The sequence below is a fragment of the Equus przewalskii genome, chromosome 14 (assembly GCF_037783145.1).
Source record: "Equus przewalskii isolate Varuska chromosome 14, EquPr2, whole genome shotgun sequence".
In the NCBI taxonomy this organism is placed as follows: Eukaryota; Metazoa; Chordata; class Mammalia; order Perissodactyla; family Equidae; genus Equus; species Equus przewalskii.
Window position 1 is genome coordinate 70,329,261 of NC_091844.1, and position 22,163 is coordinate 70,351,423.

The 22,163-nt window shown below is 50.7% G+C and overlaps 2 protein-coding genes across 7 annotated transcripts in view; one reads left to right on the forward strand and one right to left on the reverse strand.

The window, feature by feature from the left end:
- Positions 1-416: 416 nt before the first annotated feature.
- On the forward strand, positions 417-6,433 carry POMC (proopiomelanocortin). 2 transcript variants are annotated; one of them, XM_070574282.1, is made up of 3 exons: positions 417-645; positions 3,813-3,994; positions 5,644-6,433. In XM_070574282.1, the coding sequence occupies exons 1-3, from the start codon at positions 432-434 to the stop codon at positions 6,274-6,276; spliced, it is 1,029 nt and encodes a 342-aa protein (XP_070430383.1). In that variant the 5' UTR covers positions 417-431; the 3' UTR covers positions 6,277-6,433. The 2 variants fall into 2 exon arrangements, with proteins under 2 accessions (XP_070430383.1, XP_008513480.2); XM_008515258.2 differs by having other exon boundaries at positions 420-645; positions 3,843-3,994.
- A 2,070-nt stretch (positions 6,434-8,503) lies between these two features.
- EFR3B (EFR3 homolog B) overlaps positions 8,504-22,163 on the reverse strand; it is an 87,018-nt gene continuing 73,358 nt past the window's right edge. For all 5 annotated transcript variants that reach the window (XM_070574276.1, XM_070574278.1, XM_070574277.1 and 2 more), the window contains exons 17-23: positions 21,220-21,287; positions 20,370-20,497; positions 19,537-19,628; positions 16,543-16,591; positions 15,106-15,212; positions 13,506-13,555; positions 8,504-13,073 (exon numbers count right to left, since the gene is read on the reverse strand). In XM_070574276.1, coding sequence (XP_070430377.1) covers positions 12,968-13,073; positions 13,506-13,555; positions 15,106-15,212; positions 16,543-16,591; positions 19,537-19,628; positions 20,370-20,497; positions 21,220-21,287 — 600 coding nt within the window. In that variant the 3' untranslated portion in view covers positions 8,504-12,967. The remainder of the gene's footprint in view (positions 13,074-13,505; positions 13,556-15,105; positions 15,213-16,542; positions 16,592-19,536; positions 19,629-20,369; positions 20,498-21,219; positions 21,288-22,163) is intronic.

Sequence of the window (22,163 nt, forward strand, 5' to 3'; positions counted from 1 at the left end):
CTCAGCTTCCCCAGCCTGGAACAGAGGGCTTGTGATTCCCTGTGACATCTTCACATCAGTTTCCAAACGTTGGGGAAATCTGAGTCATTACAGGTGTACTGCCTGTGCCGTGATGTTTACCTCCAGGTGTGAGCAAGGCAGATGCCAGCCCAAGCACGCACACAGGTAAGTTCACCCTCTCCTCAACGACCTCAGCAGGCGTGCCAGGCCTGCCCCACACCAGGGTGCTAAGCCGCCTGCTCGTCCTTACTGGAGACCCAAAACCGACCTTAATTAAGTTCTTTCCTGACTGCTGCCAGGTGCGCCCTTCAGCGGGACAGTGTTAATTCCAGCCTCCGGGGGCAGAGATCCAGCCCCCTTTCCGTGCACGTCTGCCCTTGCGCTCAGCTCCTACGTGGAAACCCCCCTCCCCATGGCCCCCCTTCCCATGGATGGGGGAGTTGCTTGTTACGTTGCCCTGCCGGGAAGTTCTCCTCCAGAGCCCACACGGGCGAGCCCGGCAGATATATAAGGACCGGGAGAGCGACCAGGACCAGGCGGCGGCGAAGGAGGAGAAAGAGAGGAAGAAAAGTGACCAAGAGAGGCCCCCAGCATCCTCGCCCCGGCGCAGCGGGAGTCTCCCAGAGAGCAGCATCCCCGCGGCAGGTAAGGGCGCAGCGGCGCGGAACCCCGCTCTTACCCTGGGAGCCCTGCCTCGGGATGCTCTCGCCCAGCTCCCACAGCGGACTCGAGGCGCCTTTGGCTCGCCTCGGTCCTGAGCTCTTTGAAAACTTTCTGTACTGAGCGCGGCGTGGGAAGCCGCCCGCCGCGGAGCGAACGGCTGCGGCGCTGAAGATAGTGCTTCCAGGAGCTGGCGGCCGCGTCTGCCCCGGGGAGTGGGACTGCTAGGACCCCGGAAACTCTTAGCGCCTTCTGGGGACAGCCCGGTCTTTTGGCTCCTCTTCCTCCCCATTTCCTGGGTAGGTGTAACTTCTTACAAGATACCATATAACTCTAGCTCAAATTAACGTTAGAAAAGGGGGCAGGAGAGGAAAGGCTAAAAGTCATAATAAACTCCTTGTAGTCTAGGCTTTTTGGAATCCAGACCCCTGAATCCTCGTTTCCCTGCCCACTCTGGAGCACCCGACGTGGCTGCGCCACGGCGCGACCCGGGTCTCCTCTTCCACAAAATTCAGCCAGGGTGGAAAGAGGGCGCCCGGGCGGGAACTGTCCAAGGTCCTGAACCGCCCTGTCTGTGCCCTCCGTAGGACCGCAGAGTGGACTTCCTATCCCGCAGACGCTAGACCGCAGCGCGGAGGCAGCCGTCTGAGCTCACAGAGGCTCGGGCAAGGGGCGTTTCCAAGGAAGAAGGGAGAGTCTGCAGGGCATTTGGATCCCTCAGATTCTTCAGTATAAATGGGAAGGTGGTGGCTGTCACAGAATGGCCAGAAGGAGCCAAGGAAAGTAAAAGCGTGCATTTGTTTTGTCAATTGTTAAGATATGCACAGATTATGGTTTACTTAAGGAGTTTATATTCCTTTGACACTTATGCTTTAGGACTTGATCATGTGCAAGGACACAACTCTGCACCTCTGCTCCTCTAATGTTGACAGAAGGGCGTGGCCAGTGAGGGTAACACATGAAATGTTTTGTTTAGCTCATAGAGAATTCACCTACACATATGAATTCCAATAAATGTAGTTGTATTATAAAGTTAGTCAATTAAAAAATCACAAATTTCTATTTATTTTTCTAAGGCTTTCAATTATTGGGTTATAACACTCTCCTTACCTGCAAAAAGCCCAATATTTGACATCTCCCCATTACGTTACTACTTTTAAAAAATGACACAAGGTAATATTTGTTCATTGCAGGAAAATGGAAAATACACATAAGAAAAAAGAAAACAAGTTGCTTTCTGGAAACTACCTAACTTTTTAGCAGTAGAATGGAGCTTTGAGAGGGTGGGGAGTGAGAATGTCACCATGTTGGGCAACACAGCCAGTAGGGCAGAAGGAGAGGAAATGCTCTCTGGTGCTTTTCAGAAAGGCCTGAAATCATGAGGTAGGTTTTTAGAAAATGATCACTTCAGAATGGCCAATTTTGAGAATTGAAATATAGTTGAGGGAACTGTCAGACCTGTATGATTTTACTTCTTTCTCTACTAATATGTTCTTGTACACTTGTCAACAGTGATATATAACTAGCATTTTTTCTGCTTCTCTTGTAAATTGGCATTTTTCTGTGCCATGTGGTCTCAGAGCTTTAATGTAAATTGCCTTGTCCACCAAGTTCAGGCTTCATACTTGAACTGGAGAATCAAATGTCTACAACAGGAGCAGCCTGTCCCCCATCATGACTGGACACCACGGTTTGACCAATGTTCTCCCAAACGCCCCTTCAGCCTGAGATACTGATGGGCCGGCTCACTGGCTGCCAGTGCCATCTAACGGCTGTTCTGAAAACAGGTGGTGCCTGGCAAGCATTCAGAAGGGAGCCCTGAGCTGGCTCAGCTTTGGGGGAAAGGAATGGGGGTGGGGCAGAGAGAAGGAAGTGGCTGCCTGAAGTAGACAATGAGATCCAAGGAGAGCTTTCACTTCTAAAGGCTTCCCTATAAAAAAAGATTTGGCCCATGCCTCCACAAATACAAGATTCCTTTAGGCAAACATTTTAAAATGCAATTTTCCATTAGGAGAGACAATTAGTCTTCCACACATTAATGTAAGTTACTTTTCTCATCTAATTACGTTTCTTCCTAACAGCTGGTTGAGATCTTCTGAAATCCAAAATGATTTTGAGGTTGGTGGTAAGCTGATGACAGAACTCAGGGTCACTTCAGGGGCCTGACCTGGGTGAGGGGGGACATGGCAGTGTGAGAGCTAGAGGGCTGGGGAAAGGGTTGGGCACAGGGGCCAATAGGCAGCATTGGCACCCCTCTTTACCTCCTCCTGACCTCTTGACTGCAGCAGCTGCCCAGAGGTACTTCCTGACTTCTCCACAATGGGAGGTAATTCCCTTCTGCTGTGTCTCCTTCCCTTCCACATCTACCGCATCTTCAAGTACAGCTATTTCAGACTACATTTGAGACACTCAGAGAACAAGGGGTCTGACATATAATATGTTTAGAAGATGAGCCAGTTTTAAAAGAATGAGAGTCTGCTTTACAAATAAATTTCTCCAAATTTGCAGGGGTGTGGAAAATAGTGATTACCTGAGTGGTTTGTGTACAGGACATCAAACTAGGTTGGCTGAGGTTTTGGCTAAGCTGGTCAGAGGTTTTATTTGCCTTCATGCAAACCTACTATTTATAGGAAATAAGAGTTTCTGAGGAATGGTAGGGTCCTGGGGGAGGAGGAGGGAAAAGACCATCTTGAGCAGGAGCTTCAGAATCCTTTATCTTTTCCAAGTTACTGCTTGGCTCTGGAGCGTTAGAACTATAGCTTCATGACGGTGATGAAGTAGGAAAGCTGTGTGCTAGCAAAAGGAGAAATTAGCTTTCCCTTGTCATGAACACACAGGTTATTGTCTCTCTCTGGGCCACAGTTTCCCCATCTCTTAAATAACAGGCTGGACAAAATGACCCCCAAAATAGCTTCCAGCCCTAATCTCCTTTGGGATCTGATTTTTAACATGAGATAAGGGGGAAATTGCGCATAGTTCACCCAGGTCCCGCCTCCCTCCTCTCTACCACAGCTCACACCACCACCCTGAACACCAACTTTCTTGAACTGCTCCTGTCCTCAAAAAGCCTTGAGCTCCACAAGTGAGGGTGTTGTTAATGTTGGCTCACAGTCCTTCCTGGTGAGTGGCCAACATTGTTCTGCTCCTTGCAGGGGTCCCACCAATCTTGTTTGCCTCTGCAGAGCCTCAGCCTGCCTGCAAGATGCCGAGATCGTGCGGCAGCCGCTCGGGGGCCCTGCTGCTGGCCCTGCTGCTTCAGGCTTCTGTGGAAGTGCGTGGCTGGTGCCTGGAGACCAGCCAGTGTCAGGACCTCACCACGGAAAGTAACCTGCTGGTATGTGGGCCATGAGTGCCATCTTGTTTGGGCATCAGATGGGACTGGGGCTGGGGCTGGGACAGTACAAGAGAAATGGGTTTGGATTCATTCCCAGAGACATGGATAACTCAACCCAGGGCAGGAACAGACCTCTAGGGTGAAGTCAGAATTAGGTCAAGGAGGGGAGGAAGCAGCTTCAGGAAGCAGGACCAGATGGGTCTGGTCCACAATTTCTGCGTGATTATCTTTGCTTCTTGCCCTGTCTTCTTGTATGGAGACCCCACTCCATTTAAGCTATTTAGAGATAGTGCCATAAAAATAATAATAACAATACTAATAACAGTAATGACAATAATTTATCCCTCAATCTTACATTTTCAATCTTTTAGCCCCCAAATTATCCCTTTTTAAATAACCTCATATCACTTGCCATCTTCATTCCATTTTTCTTCCCTTTCTATCTACTACCAGTTACAAACCCAGCGAGGTAGCACCGCAAATCACCCCTAGAGGGAGAAGGAAAACCCAGGTGCCATTTTCCTCTAACTGGTGCCAAATGTCTCATGCTTCTTCTGGAGGACTGACCTTCTTGCAGCCTTTCCAGAAGCATGTAAAGGCCCTTTGTGCCAGGCTGGAATTCCCTCCAGGTCACGACGGGGTGTGTGTGTGCACATGCGTATTGGGAGGCATAAATGAGCAATGATACCAAGCAAGGACTAAAAGACAGACTGCTGGTGTTAGTGACTGAGTTCCATCCTGCTGCCAGCACCTGCCTAGGGAGGGTGGAACACACATCGCTACATTCTGTTTTTTGTCACTGGAGAGCCTGAGTTAAGGTGTAGAGAGAGACTTTCTCAAAAACACAGAGCAGGTTGCAGGTGGAATATGAAACAGAAACAATGAAGCCAGGGAACTTCTGTGAGTTCTAGTTTAGAGAGATCCAAGAGACTCTTGGATGACTCTTGAGAGTCATGAGATGAGATGACAGGGAAGTAAACCACCCCCTCCCAGGGCTCACTGATTGGGGAAAGTACAGAATCAGCTCAGAAGTCTTGAAAGTACCAGAGAAAGTGCCGGATGGGCGTGGGAAAGTTTTGAGGCATGGTACAGGGAGACGGCTGGGCTAGGGCATGAGGTAGGTTTGCAGATCACTGGGGTAAGGTTGAGGCCTTATTGAAAATACAGGTCCTAGAAGCCAGACTTCTACTTCTCCCACCTGGGGAGATTCTCCCCCAAATTTCAGGCCAGTGTCCCTCCCAGACTCAAACTGAACCATATTTATTTATTCAATATTCCTTAAGTCCCAACAACCAGCACCCACTGGCCATTTAATTCCCATGTATCAGACGTATAACGGGAAGACGGTGACCCTGCTCACAAAAGCTATGGGCCAAGGAAACCACGGAGTGGGAGGGGGGTTTTGTGGTAGCTGCGGGACAGAAGTGTCAAGGGCTACAGGGGACAAAGGGGGCGATGCCCAAGCTGAGTCTCAGATGTCCGTGAGGGCCAAGCAGGCGGGGACAGCCGGCGGCCTGGGCAGAGGAGCCACTGCAGCCCAAGCCCCGCGTTCCCGGCCAGCACGTAGAGAGGGCACGGGGAACGGAGGGCCCGGGCGCAACGCGGGGGCTGCGGGGCGGGGTGGCCCTCAAGCGCCCGCTCTCCCGCAGGCCTGCATCCGGGCCTGCAAGATCGACCTCTCCGCTGAGACTCCCGTGTTCCCCGGCAACGGCGAGGAGCAGCCGCTGACCGAGAACCCCCGGAAGTACGTCATGGGCCACTTCCGCTGGGACCGCTTCGGCCGCCGGAACAGCAGCAGCGGCGGCGGCGCGAGCCAGAAGCGCGAGGAGGAGGAGGTGGTGGTGCTGGGCGGCCCCGGGCCCCGCGGCGACGGCGGCGATGGCGGCGAGGCGGGCCCGCGCGAGGGCAAGCGCTCCTACTCCATGGAGCACTTCCGCTGGGGCAAGCCGGTGGGCAAGAAGCGGCGCCCGGTGAAGGTGTACCCCAACGGCGCCGAGGACGAGTCGGCCGAGGCCTTCCCCCTGGAGTTCAAGAGGGAGCTGGCCGGGGAGCGGCCCGAGGGCGCGGCGGCCCGCGCCGAGCTGGGGTACAGCCTGGTGGCGGAGGCCGAGGCGGCGGAGAAGAAGGACGAGGGGCCCTATAAAATGGAGCACTTCCGCTGGGGCAGCCCGCGCAAGGACAAGCGCTACGGCGGCTTCATGAGCTCCGAGAAGAGCCAGACGCCCCTGGTGACGCTGTTCAAAAACGCCATCATCAAGAACGCCCACAAGAAGGGCCAGTGAGGGCGCGGCGGGCCCGGGCTGCTCTCCCCGGAAGTCGGCCCGAAGTCCCCGCTCCTCGCCTGCCCTCCTGCCGCCTCGCAGCCCGGGCGGTGACAGCGGCAGATACTCGGCCTGTTTAAGCTGTGTGTAGTTAGTAAATAAAACCTTTCAAGTTTCACATCTGACTCTGACTTTGAATGGTGACTGGGTGAATACAGTTAAAATATATATGAGTCAGACAAAGAGCAAAATATATTGGAGGCGAGACATAATGGTTTCCATGTGACCCAGTGGGAGTCTGTCACATGGGACATAGTAGGAATGGAAGGAAAATGTACTCCCCTCCCATAAATGGGTCTTCAAGGGGGCAAATAGTTTGGGTGATGGCTCAGGGTGGCTACATTTCCCACCCTCCCTTGGGTGGGAAGACTGCTCAGCTAGCAGATGCGTCAGTAGGGAGGATTCCTACAGGAGCCACCCTGGCTCTGGTCCAGCTCCAAAAGCCAGCCCAACATTGATGAAGCCCACCCGCAACTGGGAGGGCTCTCTGGGCTGTGAGGTGGCGAGCTGTGGTGACGCCTCCCTGCATCTGTAGCTATCTGTGACCTTAGGCGAGTCTCTGAAGGAACTTCTCCAAGATTTAGTTCTCTCATCCACCCCTCCCCAGCATGAGGGCTATTGTGAGAACTGAGAAAATGGGTGTGATCTTTTTTATCACTGAGAAGCTGTGTGTGAGAGCCGAGGGTTGGCATTAGCTCAGATTTGACTGCACTCCCAGGCTACTGGCAAGTATTTTCAAACACAAGTTCTCGCCCACACAGACACACAGCCATGGAGACACATCTGTGTAAATACAACGCAATATACACAGATGCTTCTTCCAGTCCCTTGGGCTCAAGTCTTGAAGTCCTCTATCTTTTCCCCCTTGCTCTCTCAAGCTCTCTCCTGGTGTTGCTCATCCTCAGTGCTCCCTGCTCAGGCCTCCACTATCGAACAGCTTCTTAAGCAACTGGAAACAATCCTTGTTTCCAGTCACTCTCCTCCATAACCCATCGGACATAAATTCTTCATATTAATGCATACAGAATCTTGCTTTCTCCACATTCCCTGGCTCAAGAGCCAAAAAGGTCACCCCAGGGCTAGCCCCGGTGGCCTAGTGGTTAAGTCCAGCACACTCCATGTGGCGGCCTGGGTTCAGTTCCTGGGTGTGGACCTACGCTATGCTGGTACTGGATCACATACAAAAAGAAGATAGATTGGCAACAGATATTAGCTCAGGGAGAATCTTCCTCAGCAAAAAAAGTCACCCAACTCCAATTTTCTATCAATTCAACACTACACGGCATGGCATGCAGGGCCTTTATCAACAAAGTTCACCTTTCTTTCCAAACCCTGTTTCCACTACTGGTCTTGCTCACTCTTCTTGTCTCATCCTCGGCCTGGAATCCCCCACCTTCCCCCACCATTGTGAATGTCATCCTTTTTTCAACATGAGCCTAGGCTCAAGTCCACTTCCACTGGGAAATTTGTGATCTCTTCCAGCTGAGCCTGCTCATTTTCAGTGTTTCTGCAGGCAGCCCTCCTGACGGGAGGACACAGTTTCTTGCTGCACATATGTCTTCTGCTCTCCTCTCTGGGAAACTCTACCTTCTGCAAGCACATAGACCAGGGGTTGTGTTTCTTTTGTATGTCCCTATGGTGTTTTCACAATGCTGGGGTCATGGGTTTGCAGCCACACACAATTCAAAAGAGACTCACAGATACTTATATACACAGACATGCACACATACATGTCAACTGCATTAGACACACCAGTGGACAGTATAGATCAAAGCTAGCTGGGAAACACCTGTATATGGCACTTACATATATGTCCCCATATCTTGATGCTCTATGAGTTCAAAATTAAAGAAAACTGGAGTGCACCCTGGGAAGTCCTGAATCAGAAAGTCAGACTCCTAAGATAAGTCTCCCCCAGTGTGGGTCACACGAAATGGGGCTAGATTCCAGCCACTACAGTGACGAAATGGCCCAGGCCTTCCCATCAGAGGATGCTCCCATGCTGGGAACACTGGGCCTCAAGTTTACATCTTGGTAGCATCCTTTCCCTACCATCCTTCCTTTTGAGGCAAGCGAAGTAATGGCAGGTAGGGGGTGGCTAAATGTCAGCGGTTAATGTTGGTATTTTCAGATCCTGTTTGCATCTCAAAAAACCATTTACTCTAAAGAAATAAAAGAGACAACCATGTGGTGACAACATTAACATTTATTTGAAAAGGGCATCATGAAGGCTCATTGGGAAATCCCGACTAATAGCGGTGAAGAATGATCTTACTAAGAGTCCTTCTTCCTACACTCCCCCACACCTCTTTCCCCTTCCTTAAAACTAATTTGATTCAATGAGTTTCAAATACAGAAAACAGCCACAGGCACTAATTCTGCGCTCCCATATAAATACGTCAGCTATTATATACATACATCGTCAACTATGGACTACATTACACACACATGCACACACACGGGCACACACACGCTCAGCCAGGTCATGAAGGTCTAAATGGACACAGACAACTTATAAGGTGTGAGCTGCAGCATTTGTGGATTTACAGCTCTGCACTCCACAGGCCGGAATCAACAGTCACGGAGGAAGAGCTTAAAGAGGAAGATGATGGGCTGAGGCCTCAAGGTCCCCTGAAGGAGAAAAGACCTGGTCAACCTGGCTGAAGCTGAAAGAGAGCACACAGAACTGCCATCTGGCTCCAACAGACCACAGAGCCTCTCCCACAGCCCCCGTGACTTCTCCCCACTTCCCCAGCTGGCCAGGCCTATTGTGACCATCCTTCTGCAGTCTTCAGACCTATGCCAGATTTGAGACAAGGGGTCACCTTAACCTGAAGATTTCTAGGGTTAGTGGGATGAAGAAGCAACTCACTGCCCTAAACTGTCTCCCCAGATGGAAGGAAAATGCCTTATTTCAGCAAGGTCAATGGGTCAAGGGAAGTGGCATGGCCTGCCCCATGAGCCGATCTCCCTGTCTACCTTCAAACATAATATTCAGCCTAACAGCTCGGGTCTAGTCCTTTCCCACAGGCCCCTAGGTGGCCAGCTGCCATTTTATGGTCATGAAGAGGAACTGGGAGAAACAGCCTCACTTCTCAATGATACTCTCTGTACCCAGGTCAGAAGGCCTGGACAATGGAAGAGTAACTGGAAGGTATTCTGACCCAGGGGACCCCAAAGAAGCCAAGAGGTCTGGCCTTTGAGCCATTTAAAGGTACCCCAAGGCTGTTCTGGTTCTTAGGCCAGCTGGAACATGTCCTCTGGGACCCAGAACACCCAAGCAAAGGGCAGCGCGTATATGACCCTTGAGCCTCTTCAAGCACTTTAGATAGTCCCAGCCCCACTTTTCACTGCTCTTCCATCTATGTTTGTGTACGAGATGGAGGGGGACAGAGGAGAGCATCTGAGGGCTTTTCTAGTTCTTCTTCTGACCTGCTCAGGCTCCTTCTCTGGCGAGGAGGTGTTTAGGAGTCAAGAAACCACTTATTTCTACTTTTCAGAGAAAGGAAATGTGAAGAGACACAGGGCACTGGTGACCCCACTGCAAGGAAAACAGAAGGAGCCTCCAGGATTGCATTGGTGCCTTCTGCTGACCTGCTTCTTACACACTTAGGTGACTCAACCAAATTAATAGAACTTTCAAATCTCAAATACATTCATGCCTATTAAGTTCTTTCAGCAGAGCACTAGCCAACCCTACCCCTTGCCCATGAAGCAAGAGTCCTCAGTGGCTTCGGGGAGCAGCTGATCTGGATGGGCTTGCTGGCTCCTCTGAGCTCAAAATCACAACAGAGAAGGGGAGCAAAAAGGGTCAGTCACATTGCACAGTGCTGCCAGACTCCAGACGGCATGCAAAGCAGGAAGCAGCGACACTGGACCGGGGCCTGGGCACCCACCAAACTCTGCTTTGCCTCTCTCCCAGGACTTGTGGCGGGTGAAGGAGACTGCTTAACCTATCATCTAAATGTCTGTTCACGTTAACATGCACCTTAAACTTTCTGACTCTGAGGCACATTTAGCCAGAACCCAGGTTCTACTCCATGTCAGCAGGCAACCTAATATTCTACCGAGTGTAAGCTGAAACTGAGGAGAGGGTGGGTGCTCAAAAAATAGCCAGTTCTCCAAAATAAGCACATCTTTGCTAAGCAACGTGATGTAAAGAAAGAGCTGCTCTGGACAGAAGCAGAGGAGCCAGCATTGAGCGTGTGAAGAATGGGAATCCTGCACCTCTTTCCTCACGGTTCCCAGGGTGGGGCTGAGGGGGAGACAGCTGAAAGAACCTGCAGGTCTCTGGTTCTAGAAAGAGGCTCCAGCGCCATGACTCTCAAGTCCCAGAAGCTGGGCCCCGAGGGCGGTGGTCAGGGGGCAGTTGCCATAGGGTGGACCCTAAAGTCAAGTAGGCACAAGAAACAGGGTTTGTCATCAAAGCCAGGCAGGGATAAAGATGGAAAGATCCAGTGAGGAAAGACGTGTTTGTGGCTCAAGATTTAGATTTCCTGTAACGTTTCTTCCAGAGGTTATTTGCTTTCAAGTTTGTCTCAAATTATTTTAAAATTGGTTTTTTAATAAAGAGATATTAAAGTAAAAAGAAATCTGAGTTCATGCTTGTAAAGTTGGGTTGAGCATTAGCCAAATGCCAGAGCACAGCAAAAAGCTGGGGGTCAGTGGGGGGCGGGGGTAGCACAGAGCTGGGCTCCCTGGGCCCTGTAGTCACGCAGGCCATCTGGAAGACACAGGCCCATGGCACAGAGGCAGTGACCAAGAGTGGGAACTACAGGAACAAAGGTGAGATAGCCCCCCATCCAAGAAATTTATTGAACATGTAGCGGGAAAATGCGTATGTTAAGGTTCTCCCAGTTTGGGAAAATACCCCTCTCTGTTCTAATAATCAGGCTTTCACAGTGCATCTGTGCAGGGCCAGGTGCAGGAGTGTGACCCCAGGTGTCCCAAGAAGCCTGCCCTCCCCCTGGCAGAAAAGCCTGCTTCTGACCCCACCCCACACTGCCAAAAATTGTATCCTCAAAAGGGATCATTTGGGTCAAGAATTCTACTCACCCTCCCGCTTTTTAAAAAGTAAATTCCCCAGGGAGGAATCATTTGACCATTCACACCTTACTGTGAGTTATGTCTGCTCAGAAAAGTTGTGGGAAGTCTGACTGGAAAAGGGGAAAAGGGCTATTTTGGACCATAGGGTGCTGCCACGGGAGGAGGCCCCGGTGAGGTTGTGCCGGAGGTGGCTCTGGAGGCATAAAGGCCCCCGGAGCGGGGATGAGATGGGGAAGCGGAGAGGGCGCAGCAAAAGGCCTCTGGCTCTGCCAGAGTTCCTCCTCCGCACACGGGCAGACGGCACACGGGAGAGTGAGAACCCAGAACCCACAGGGTCTCCCCCACCTCTCCCCAGGCCTCAAGCTTGGAGAGTTGGCACAGACGTCCAGGCTCTGTCCAAAGAGTGAAGAGATCATTCCGGTATTAGGTGCTGGATCCTTCTTTCCTCGAATGAGACATCCAAAAGGTTGACTTCTGACATCCTTGAGCCACAAAGAGCTACTCCTCCCCCAGCTTTCCTCCCCAGCTCCCCACCCAACCAGGCCCAAGCCTCTTCCATAGGAGGTGATGTGGGCAGGCCTGGGGCCCCTGCAGCTCCTCCTCCTTTTGAGTCATCTAGAACCAGATTACCTTGTGCTGTCCTCCCTCAACCCACAGGCTGTAGAAACAAGTTGGGATCCTCAGGAATCAGAGCATCAGAGAGAGAGAATTCAACTCAGAGAAACATCTAGAAGGGAGAGAACCACAGGCAGGCCCAACCAGCTCCCTGTGAACAAAGGAGGTGAGGAGATGCTACAGAAGGACGTGGCCTTGCCGGCCTGCTGCTCCTCTACAGGAGGCAGGCCCACACTGATGCTCCCTGGCCCAGCCACCCAGCCCCCAGCCTGTGGAGAGCCAGCCCCCTTTATCGCTGTCCCCCATGGTGTCTCTATGCCAGCTCTTGTGTTAAGGGCTCACCATTAACTAATAATAGAAAGAATCACGGAGAGACAACTGGTAGGGTGAGCAGGAGAGTGGAAGAGACACCAGAGACTTAAGGGCCTTTGGATCCTCCAGTGGGGAAGGAGGGAGGGGATGCTTGGAGGAGAGCAGCCGGTCCATCTTCCAGCTCTCAGACGCCACTGCTTTACAAGAGGAGCTTGCCTTGCTTCCTTCTGATGGCAATCTGTGGCTTCCTTTGACCAACTGTGTGTCCGTCTAGTTCCCTCTTGGGAGAATGGCAGCGGTGCCCCCTACCCTGTCACATCCCCACGAAAGCCCTTCACTTGCTACACAAAGTAGGAGCTTCTTGGGACCTTCGCCTCTCTCTGGAGAGCCCCCACGATTCTTGGCCCCTGGCTGACACAAAGGAGGAGACAAAGGGTGCAGGTGAGATGCTTATTGGCCCCAGAGGGGCAGGTGGCCGGCTCTCCCTCAGGGAAGACGAGGAGGAAGCGAGAGGGCCCAGGGGGGCCTGAGGCTCCACCTTGCTTAAGTTGGGGAGGTGCTGCCATCCCAGGTGCTTTTTCTCTGAGATCCCAGTTAGATTTCCATGTTGTAGGGGTAGGTGTGAGGGCGAGCCCCTCCCTCAGACCCCACCCCTCCGAGTAGCTCTGTCTCTTGAAATTCAGTATACACACAGATCAGGAAACTTCATCTCGTAGACAGGGATGGAGTGGTTCTGGGGCTGGCCGTAGGCTGCGGTGATGGTTCCTGATGGGCTTGGGGGGGGCCTGGGGCAGGAACATATGGATGAGAAAGACATGAAGGGGGTTCTGGGGTCCCACCCCATGCCACCAAACAGAGCAGCTGATTTAGGTTTCTCTTTAGGCAGGGACCAGAGACTTTGTCACTCTGTGGGTTCCCAGGTTTCAAGTTCTAGAATCTACAGCTGAACATCAAGCTTCATTGCAGGCTCTCCATTAACACTGTTGCTTTAGAAGGTAAAGCACAAGCCTGAGACACAAGGACTCCTGGCTCTTTTCCAGGCTCTCTCTCTCTCTAGTTTCTGTTTCCTTGTCTGGGGAGAGTTGGTGCCTGACTCCAGCCCTGGAGACAGGGGCTGGTAGGAGGAAGGACTGAAACAGGTGTGAGGGGAGGATTCAGGAGGATTCCCAATGCTGGGCCACAGAGGTAGGGGTCCCCTGCCCAGGGCTGCCACTTACCGGATGGTGATTTCAAAGATCTGATTGAGTTTGCTCTGCAGCAGTGATGCCTAGACACAAACAGAGGGAAAGTGAGCTGGGGGCTCCCGGCACCTCGGCCAGCTGACTCACAGCCCGCCTGGCCAGGGCACGTGCTGGAGGTGCAGGGCAGCTGCAGCCTTCGGAAGGGAGCTGCTGTGAGCTCCTTTCCAGCATTGATCCATGGACCCTGACTGTGGCTTCAGATCCGGCAGAGCCACTCAGCTCCTCCAGTGGGGCAGTAGGGCCTGCTGGGCATGGAGTCAGGAGGCTCACAGCTGGTTCCAGCTCTTTCCTTAACTCCCAAAGAGCAGCTGTGCAAAACTGGTGGGTTAGGGAAGATGCTTTCTCTGGTCCTTCTGGCTCCAACTAAGTCCATGTACACGGAGAGTCAGACTGTGCGTGTCTTCAGTAACTGGACCTCAACTCTGAGCTCAGGAAATGAGCAGTGTCTACCTCTTAAGATGGAACAAGAGGTTAGGACACTATAGGCCCAGAAAAATCTGGATTACACTTACGTGTATTTATCTATATTATTAGATAATTATTATAATATATTAGAAATATATGTATAGTATAATGTTATAAACCAATGTTACTGCAATAGAAAAAGAAATATATTGGAAATATATATATTGTATATGTAAAAGAAAAGAAAATTACACGTATTTTTATTGAGAGGAAAAAGTACAATAAAAGTTATTTGTACGTTTTGGATGTTTACAATTATGTTTCATTGTTGCTAAGATGGAAACTGTGACTAACACATCTTGGCAAATAATCAGTTTCAAGAAATGTTTGTGCTGTTCCCTTAAGTGTAGACCTGTGTCCTTCCTCCTACTTGTCTGGCACCCTCTCTTTTTGATCTCTTTTCCAAGCCAGGTTGTTCCATTCTCCTGCAGGATCCCTGGTTGGAAGCATGCCCCGTTGCAAACACTGGCCATGGCTCCTTCCCCATCGCTCTGTAACATGGTGATCATAATGGCACCAACCTCGCAGAGTTGTCACAAGAATGAAATAAGCTAATAAATGTAAGATGCTCTGGTGCACAGTAAGTGCTATTTTGAACTTGCTATTATAATTATTATAATCTGTCTGTTTGAGGGCCAGCCCTAGTGGCCTAGTGGTTAAGTTTGGCGTGCTCCACTTGGGCAGCCTGGGTTTGGATCCTGGGCATGGACCTGCACCACTCGTCTGTTAGTGGCCATGGTGTGGTGGTGGCTCATACAAAAAAGAAAAAAAGAGGAAGATTGGCAACAAGTGTTAGCTCAGGGCGAATCTTCCTCAGCAAAATTTAATAATCATCATCATCCTCCTCCTCATCTGTCTGTTTGATACAGAAGCTCCCGAGGTCAGGGCTTCTTCCTTCTGTGAATATTGTGAGGTCTGGAGGAGTGTATGACTAATAGCCAAGTCTTTTGGCTCATTTGGCTCAATGTAATGCCAGGGCACTGTTGGGATCTAAACCCTAACTTCTGGGTGACAAAAGTGCCAAGATCTCCTAGAAACTCAGTCCTGCCCTGGACCCAAATTCAGTGTCCCATTGGTCCCCAAGGACTCGCCCCTGTTATGCCTCACTTACCCGGGCCCCACAGTGTGCTGCAATCTCTTCAAAGGGTGCCTTCTGGAACTTCTCCACAACCTGCCTCCGCCGTTCACGCTCCTGCTCCTCCACTGCCACACTGTCCACTGCAGCACAGAGAGCTGGGTGAGCCCGGAGGTCCCGCCCCACTGAGGCTGGAGCACAGACTGAGAAGACGGAAAGATGGGTGGACTCCCCAAGGGGAGCACTGTCTGTAATTGCAGCTCAAGCCTTCCCTCTGCTGATGAGCAGGGCATGGTGGCATGGAAGGTGTGGTGCCATCACTTGGCCCCAGGAGGGCTAGACTTCTGCCTGAGCGCTCAGCCCCCTTCCTTGTGTAAGCATTTGAGAACTAGTTAAGTGGACCCTTAAGCTGAGCTTTTAAAGCCCCAAGAAACTGCATTGCCGCTAGGACGCTTGAATGGAAGTTCCTGAAACAGAAAGTACTCTGGAGGTAATTCGAAAAGGGACATCAATAATGGAAATGCCAACATGGAACCCCTATGGCAGAGCAGCCTGAGGTCATTTAGTTTAAGGCTTCTACATATTCCTCTTGGTATCCAAAATGAGCTAGCAAAAAAAACAGGGAGTGTCAAGTATGTTCATCACACTTTGTTCAAGAAGGCAAAGCAGGGGCTGGCCCCGTGGCTGAGTGGTTAAGTTCATGTGCTCCGCTTTGGTGTCCCAGGGTTTCGCCAGTTCGGATCCTGGGTGCGGACATGGCACCACTCATCAAGCCATGCTGAGGTGGCATCCCACGTGCCACAACTAGAAGGACCCACAACTAAAAATACACAACTGTGTACTGGGGGACTTTGGGAAGAAAAAGGAAAAATAAAATCTTTAAAAAACCAAAAAAGAAGGCAAAACAGTGTGCACATTCAGGAAGAGTACCACCGAAGAGAACAAAAATAAAAAGGTTTGGCATTTGAAGGCACAATTTCTCATCAGTTATCAGAAAAATTCTACTTGGAATTTTCATTGCCCAATAACCCAGACAGATGAAGTAATTCTGCATTTTAAAATCTATTGCAATAAATATTAATACGATTTGTTTTTAATATCTTTCATTGGCCAACTTGTTCTTTTGTATCAAAATCTACCACAAAATAGTCAAAGTATTTATACAAAGTTGCTTTTTACCTAACTGACTGTAACCCTCAATGGATTCCTTTTAAAGGCAGCTGTCAGTAGAAAGAGGGTTGCCTGACAGGATACACATTGATCCCCATCAGGACAGCGGGATTTTTAATTGCAGTTTTGGTAGTTGTGATGTATTTAGAGGAAGCCACCCAGCTCTCCCCTCACATCTGTGCTGAAACACACTGGGGAGGGCAGCAGATGGGGCTGCACACACCCACACGCATTCCCAGCACCCACCCGACCTCCCATCCAAACTTCCCCTCCAACTGGAGGCCCCTGGGGCCTCCCACTTACCAATGGCCTTCTTTAGTGTCTCATAGGTGATCTCCTCTGCAGGCACTCGCTGAGGGAGAGGGGACAGAAGTGCTCAGAAAGGTGGAGCAGGGGAGGCTGGGGAGGAGGCAGCCTTGGCAGCCCCTTCACTTCTCAGAAGAATGTCATGACGGGCAGAAACTCCCTCAGGACACCCACATTCTCACCAGGGTCTCTGGAAGCTCCCGGAGCAGGCACAGAGATGCCAGTCGAAGGAGAGCAGTGAAATGGAAGTGGGGAGGCTAATTCCTCATCAGAGTCCCCAGTCTCACCTAAAAGAACGCACTGTCCTTCCCTTCCCCCTAGATTGTCCCATTAAGCCCCGTGGGAGGAAAACACTGTAATTCAAAAAATCTACAGAGAATGTAACAGAAAATCTTGGGAGCGAGAGGAGGCAGTTGGTAAATATAATCTCAAATGTAAATTTCAAGAACTGAATAACATTTTTGAAGACTTCTGATATTAAATTACCCATTGAGGTGATTTCAGTATTTAATAAAGGTAAGACATGCTGAGGATAGTCCAAGGACCTGGCTCACAGGATCTCAGTCCTCTGACTCCATAAAAGGAGTGGGGAAAGAAACAGACCCAAAGAAGGGTACTTCAAGGATGTGTGGCCTTAGGTCAGATGCTGAAAATAGTGAAGGAGTTTGGACTAAATTCCAGGAATTCACCACTAGATTACGAGCTCCTTGAAAGCCAAGACCCATGATTTACTCATATTCTATCACTTGAACATAACACTAAGTGAAAGAAGCAGACACAGGAGAAAATGATTTCATTGATATAAACTTTACGATGTGACACAAGCCAGGCTAGTGGCTCCCTTTGGGGACAAGGGTGCAGAAGTGGAGCTCTTGGGCAGTGACAATGTTCCCTTCCCTGATCTCGGTGTGACTGCACCAGTATATTAGTTTTGTGAAAACTCATTGAGCTGTACACTTTTCGATTTGTTTGGCATTCACCAAATGCTCATTTGAGTAGGAAAGAACAGAGATGTAGGTAAGGGATAAAGGCATTCAACAAATATTAAGTGAGCACATACTTTGCAAAATTTGTTAGCATAAGAAGCACATGCAAGAGAGAGCTGCACCGAGCTATCGTTCACTCTGAAGATTCACCCTCTGTACATCCATCCATCCATCTATGTCAGCATGGACCAACGTCAGACAGTCATGTGTGAGGCACTAGGGAACTGTGTGGTGGCCACAGAGAAAAGGAAGATCACTGGGCAAGGGCAGGTAGAGAGAGGTGTACGGAGGGAATGGAACACAAGCTGGGAATTGAAGAGTAGGTGATCCATGGGTGGAGACGTGGAGAGGAAGGATGATTCGGATGTGGGATTCCATACTAGCCAAGACATGGAGGTGGATGAGATAGCATGGGGAAGCCCAATCAGAGGGGGACACTGGATGTATGCCAGAGAGGAGGGGGAAATAAAATGAAATGGTAGGGCCAGACCAGACTATAAATGGCTCTGAATGCCAGGCACTGGGTTTGGAACTTGACCAAACCAGCATTTACTGACCATCCAATATCAGCCTGCCACATAAGGCTCCAGGGAGCCACCACAGGATTCTGAAGGGGTAGGGATAGGGCATGGTGGGATGAAAGTGGAAAGAATTATAGCATGGCAGAGGGCATGTGGTGGAGGCCCCCACACCCTGCTTTAGCTACCAAGCCATCCCTGGGCTAAGATGACTCTCAAAGAGGGGAAGGAGCCCATATTGGTGACCCAGGAGGCCACTAGCGAGTAGGCAGCTCTATACCCAGGTAAGCATTTCTCCTCCTTCTGCTTTGCTAAGCTCATCAATTCCTGAGGGTTTCTTAACTCTTGGGAAGGGAGAATCACAACCATGGGTGTGCGTGAGGGGAAGAGCAGCCAACTCACGCTGGGGCCTAACACATTTGAGGCTCCAAGTCTCGTAGAGCTAGAAGGGCTTTGGAAGACCCCTGATTCAACCTCATTTTACTTCTCCAATTAGTCTGAGTCAGAGCTTTCTTCCAAGAAAGGTTCCAGACAAGCTTTGAAAAGCCCTGCCCTGGAGGTCCGTCCAACAAATAAAGAGCTGTCAAAGTGGTGGAGGGGGCACGGTTGGAGGGAGGTTTGATCTCCACCAATGACTTGTCCTTGCTCCAGTCTCATCTAGGGGAAGGCTCGGTGTCAAGGCCGTCCTCCACAGCTACACCAGCCCTAATGGGCAGAAACCACCCGTACCCAAGGATCCCGCAAGTCTTCCTTGCCCAGTCCCACCCAGACGCACGTCCTCCTCACTTCTTGCTGAGTTTCCCCCACGCCTCCGCCGAATCCCTTAGTTGGGGTGTCACCATTAAAAACAAGCGTGCTCCATCTGTGGCTTCAACCTCCCCACGACTCCTCTCTCCCTGCTCCCTGTCTCTCCCCCTTCCTTTTCCTCATTGAGAGAGGAAATGTGGCATTTCCACATGATTCCTTATTCTCTCTTACTCTTGGGTACATCTGCTTTATTCCCTGAGGTAGAAGAAGTAGTAGCAGGGGAGCTATCACATGTTAATTTGAACAGAAATAAGATATTCATGGCCCTTAAGAGAAGAAGGGAGGGAGAGAGCGCTTTGAGCTGAAAGCTACTCTCAGCCTCCTCTCTCCTGTCAGGCTTCCCAATGTCCAACGCGGAGCATGTCTGCCTCCATCATAAATGGGTAACGACTGCCAGCAAGGCTTTCAGGAATGATTTCTATGACATCCTCATGGGAGTGTGTGTGTGCGGGGGACACAAATAATGTTTCCAGATGGAAATATCTATGATATGTGTGATGAGAGTGAGTAAGAAAACAGGACTCACTGGAGAATGTACTTTCCCCTCAGCCTTCAATGTGTTGTGCAGGTGAGGGAGCCGGGAGCCTGGAGTGTCTGACTGCGGAGGAGGTGGGAGCAGGTCCCCTCCCCTGGGGACGCTGGGCTTCACCAGGACAGTGTATCAAGTATAGGTCACTCACCTCCTCCTTCTCTGGGCTGTTCCTAGATTCCACCTCCACCTGCAGGGAAATGGTTTCTCCAATGCTCTTCCTCTTGGATAAGCGGTCCTCATCTGGGGAAGGAGAAGCCCAGAAGCTGGACTCGCAGTCCTCAGAGAGCGAGCGAGGATCAGGCCTGTGCACCACCTCCCAGCCCCTCTGCCTTTCCCTGGCCCGCAGTCCTGTGGGGGCTGGGCACACACGGAGGCTACAGCTGTCCATCTTAGGGAGGCGAGTTTTGCTTTTCAGGGCTAAGATTTTGAAACCACTGATGAGCACAAAGAAGCTGCTCATGACCAGAAGGCACATCTCGACCGGTGTAAGCGTCATCTGCTAACAGCACTAGTGGCTGTCACTCCGGTAGCACTTACCACGTGCGTGTGCCTTCCTTACTTCACCTACCTCTCACACCAACCCTCTAGGGCAGGAATCATTAACATCTCTGTTTTACAGTCAAGGAAATGGAAACTCAGAGCCAAGAGGCTTGTCTAAGGGTTTTCAGGAAGTAAGTCACAGAGAGCTGGGTCTCGACTTCCATAGTTCATTTGTGCTCTTTCTGGCACAATGGGGCCTCTCCCACCCCCAGGGCAGGCTATCTCACGGGCCAGTTACTCCCAGGGACCCTGTGCTGAGGAGGAGAGGTGGGGAAATCAAGAGGATCTCACCATAGATGGCCACTGTGTCTCTCAGCTCTTGTGTGACATCCAAGGTACCATGGAAGGTGACTGAAGACCCCACCAGTCCCTTACACTCAGGGCCTTACCTGGCCAAGACAGCCAGAGGCAGACTGGGGAGTCCTTGAGCAGAGCTCGTACCTGTCAGCTGAGGGATGTAGGGCAGGCAGAGCCTGTCTGAATTGTAGCCACTGCCCCCCAGGACTTCACTGATCTTGCTCTGGCGGAAGAGGAACTCAATCACCACTCCATCAAGATTCTGAGACAGCCTGGAAGACAAAGGAGGGGAGAGGCAAGTGAGGACCGCGGCGAACTAGGATGATTGCCTCGTGCCTTTCCTTAGCATAAAAGCAACACTCATTAAACAAATTAACAAAGAAGAAAAAGGAAGAAGTCACCCACAGTCCCACTTTCCAGAAATAACCACATTTACATTTTGTGCAAAATCCTTTAGTTATATACATTTATGCACACACACAAGCATCGCCCCGTCCCCCACATTCCTGTTACATGATCTATTTTCTTCACTTTAACCATTCTTCCAAAACATTGTGGATGGGCTACCGGTTGTCTGTTGTGTGGATGGGCCATAATTGGTAAAGCCATCTCCCATTGTTGGGCGTTCTGTGTTTTCAGAATATCTTTTCCTTGAGTTCCTCTGATGCTGAGACAATAGTGGCCCACAGACTACAGTCTGAGAATGCCACTTGGATTGACGGCAGCGTCTTGTCAGGAACGACTCCTCCAGGATGCATTCCCAGGGTTTGGCCAGAGTTCCCAGGGGTTGCATCACATACTCTACAGTACAACACACCAACATGGCTCAAGGCGTGGATTATGCCCATGTGATGGGAGTCAAACTCGACCCAGCACTTCTGAGCCACAGGCAGGGTCTACTTTCCGCCCTCAAGCCCACAGACGCCCTCAGACCGCCCCCCTTCTCCACCAGCTGCCTCGGGTATCCCTGACCATGGCCCAGGTGTGCTCCTACCTGGGCCTCTCCACAAACACGTCCTCAGGGAGCATGTACGGAGCCTCTTTCTTCCGGGTCTCTATCACCTGCAGTTTGGAGGAATTGTGATAGAGCTGGGTTCAGCAGGGAGAAGGAGCTGGAACAGGTAAATGAAAGATCTCCTGCCCCTCTAAGCATTTCCTCTCTCCCACAGATTCCTTGGCAGAGCACCCTACAGCTGGGCTTCTCAGGGAGCAACAGTGCCCTCGGAGCAGCCAGAGAAGCCCAAGAGGACGGCTCAAGCTATCCCCAACGACACATATGCATGGTGTCCTCCAAATGCAGAGGACTTAGCTCCCAAGAGACTGCAGTGTCCTGCTCCTGTGCCCTATTCCTGCTTCTATTTAAACACGAAAAAGGGAGCACAGGTCACCCCAAACCCAGGTGCATTGCAAAACCATTCTGATGGACAGTGACACGTTGAGCTTCCCTCAGCATCCTTTGCAAATTTTTGACAAGAAAGGTGAAAGTTATGGAGATGGTGAGAAGCAGGAGGATAGTTGGCCTGCAAGTACGAGCAGGAGGCAAGAAAGCGATGATACCACTACTTTCAATGAGGAGGACATCTGGGCATTGCCTCTCCTGCACTCCCTCCTCAGCCCAGAGGCTGGGAGGGTCCTGGCACAGTGATACAACACCCTTCCCCACCCCCACACCCCCCCCCCCCCCCCCGCCCCGAGCCAGGCCAAGCAGGCTGAGACCTGGGATTTCTTGTTTTGTTTTATTTTGTTTTGCTAGTGTATTTTAAAGTTAATCCTATCATCATATCATTCCACCTATAAATACTTCAGTATGTTTTAAAATGTCTTTTGCAACAATTGAGAACATTTGATTACAGACTGGGTATCAGGCAACACCAAGGCATAATTGATAATTTAATTAGGCATGTCGATAGCATGGCAGTTATGTGGGAAAGTGTCCTT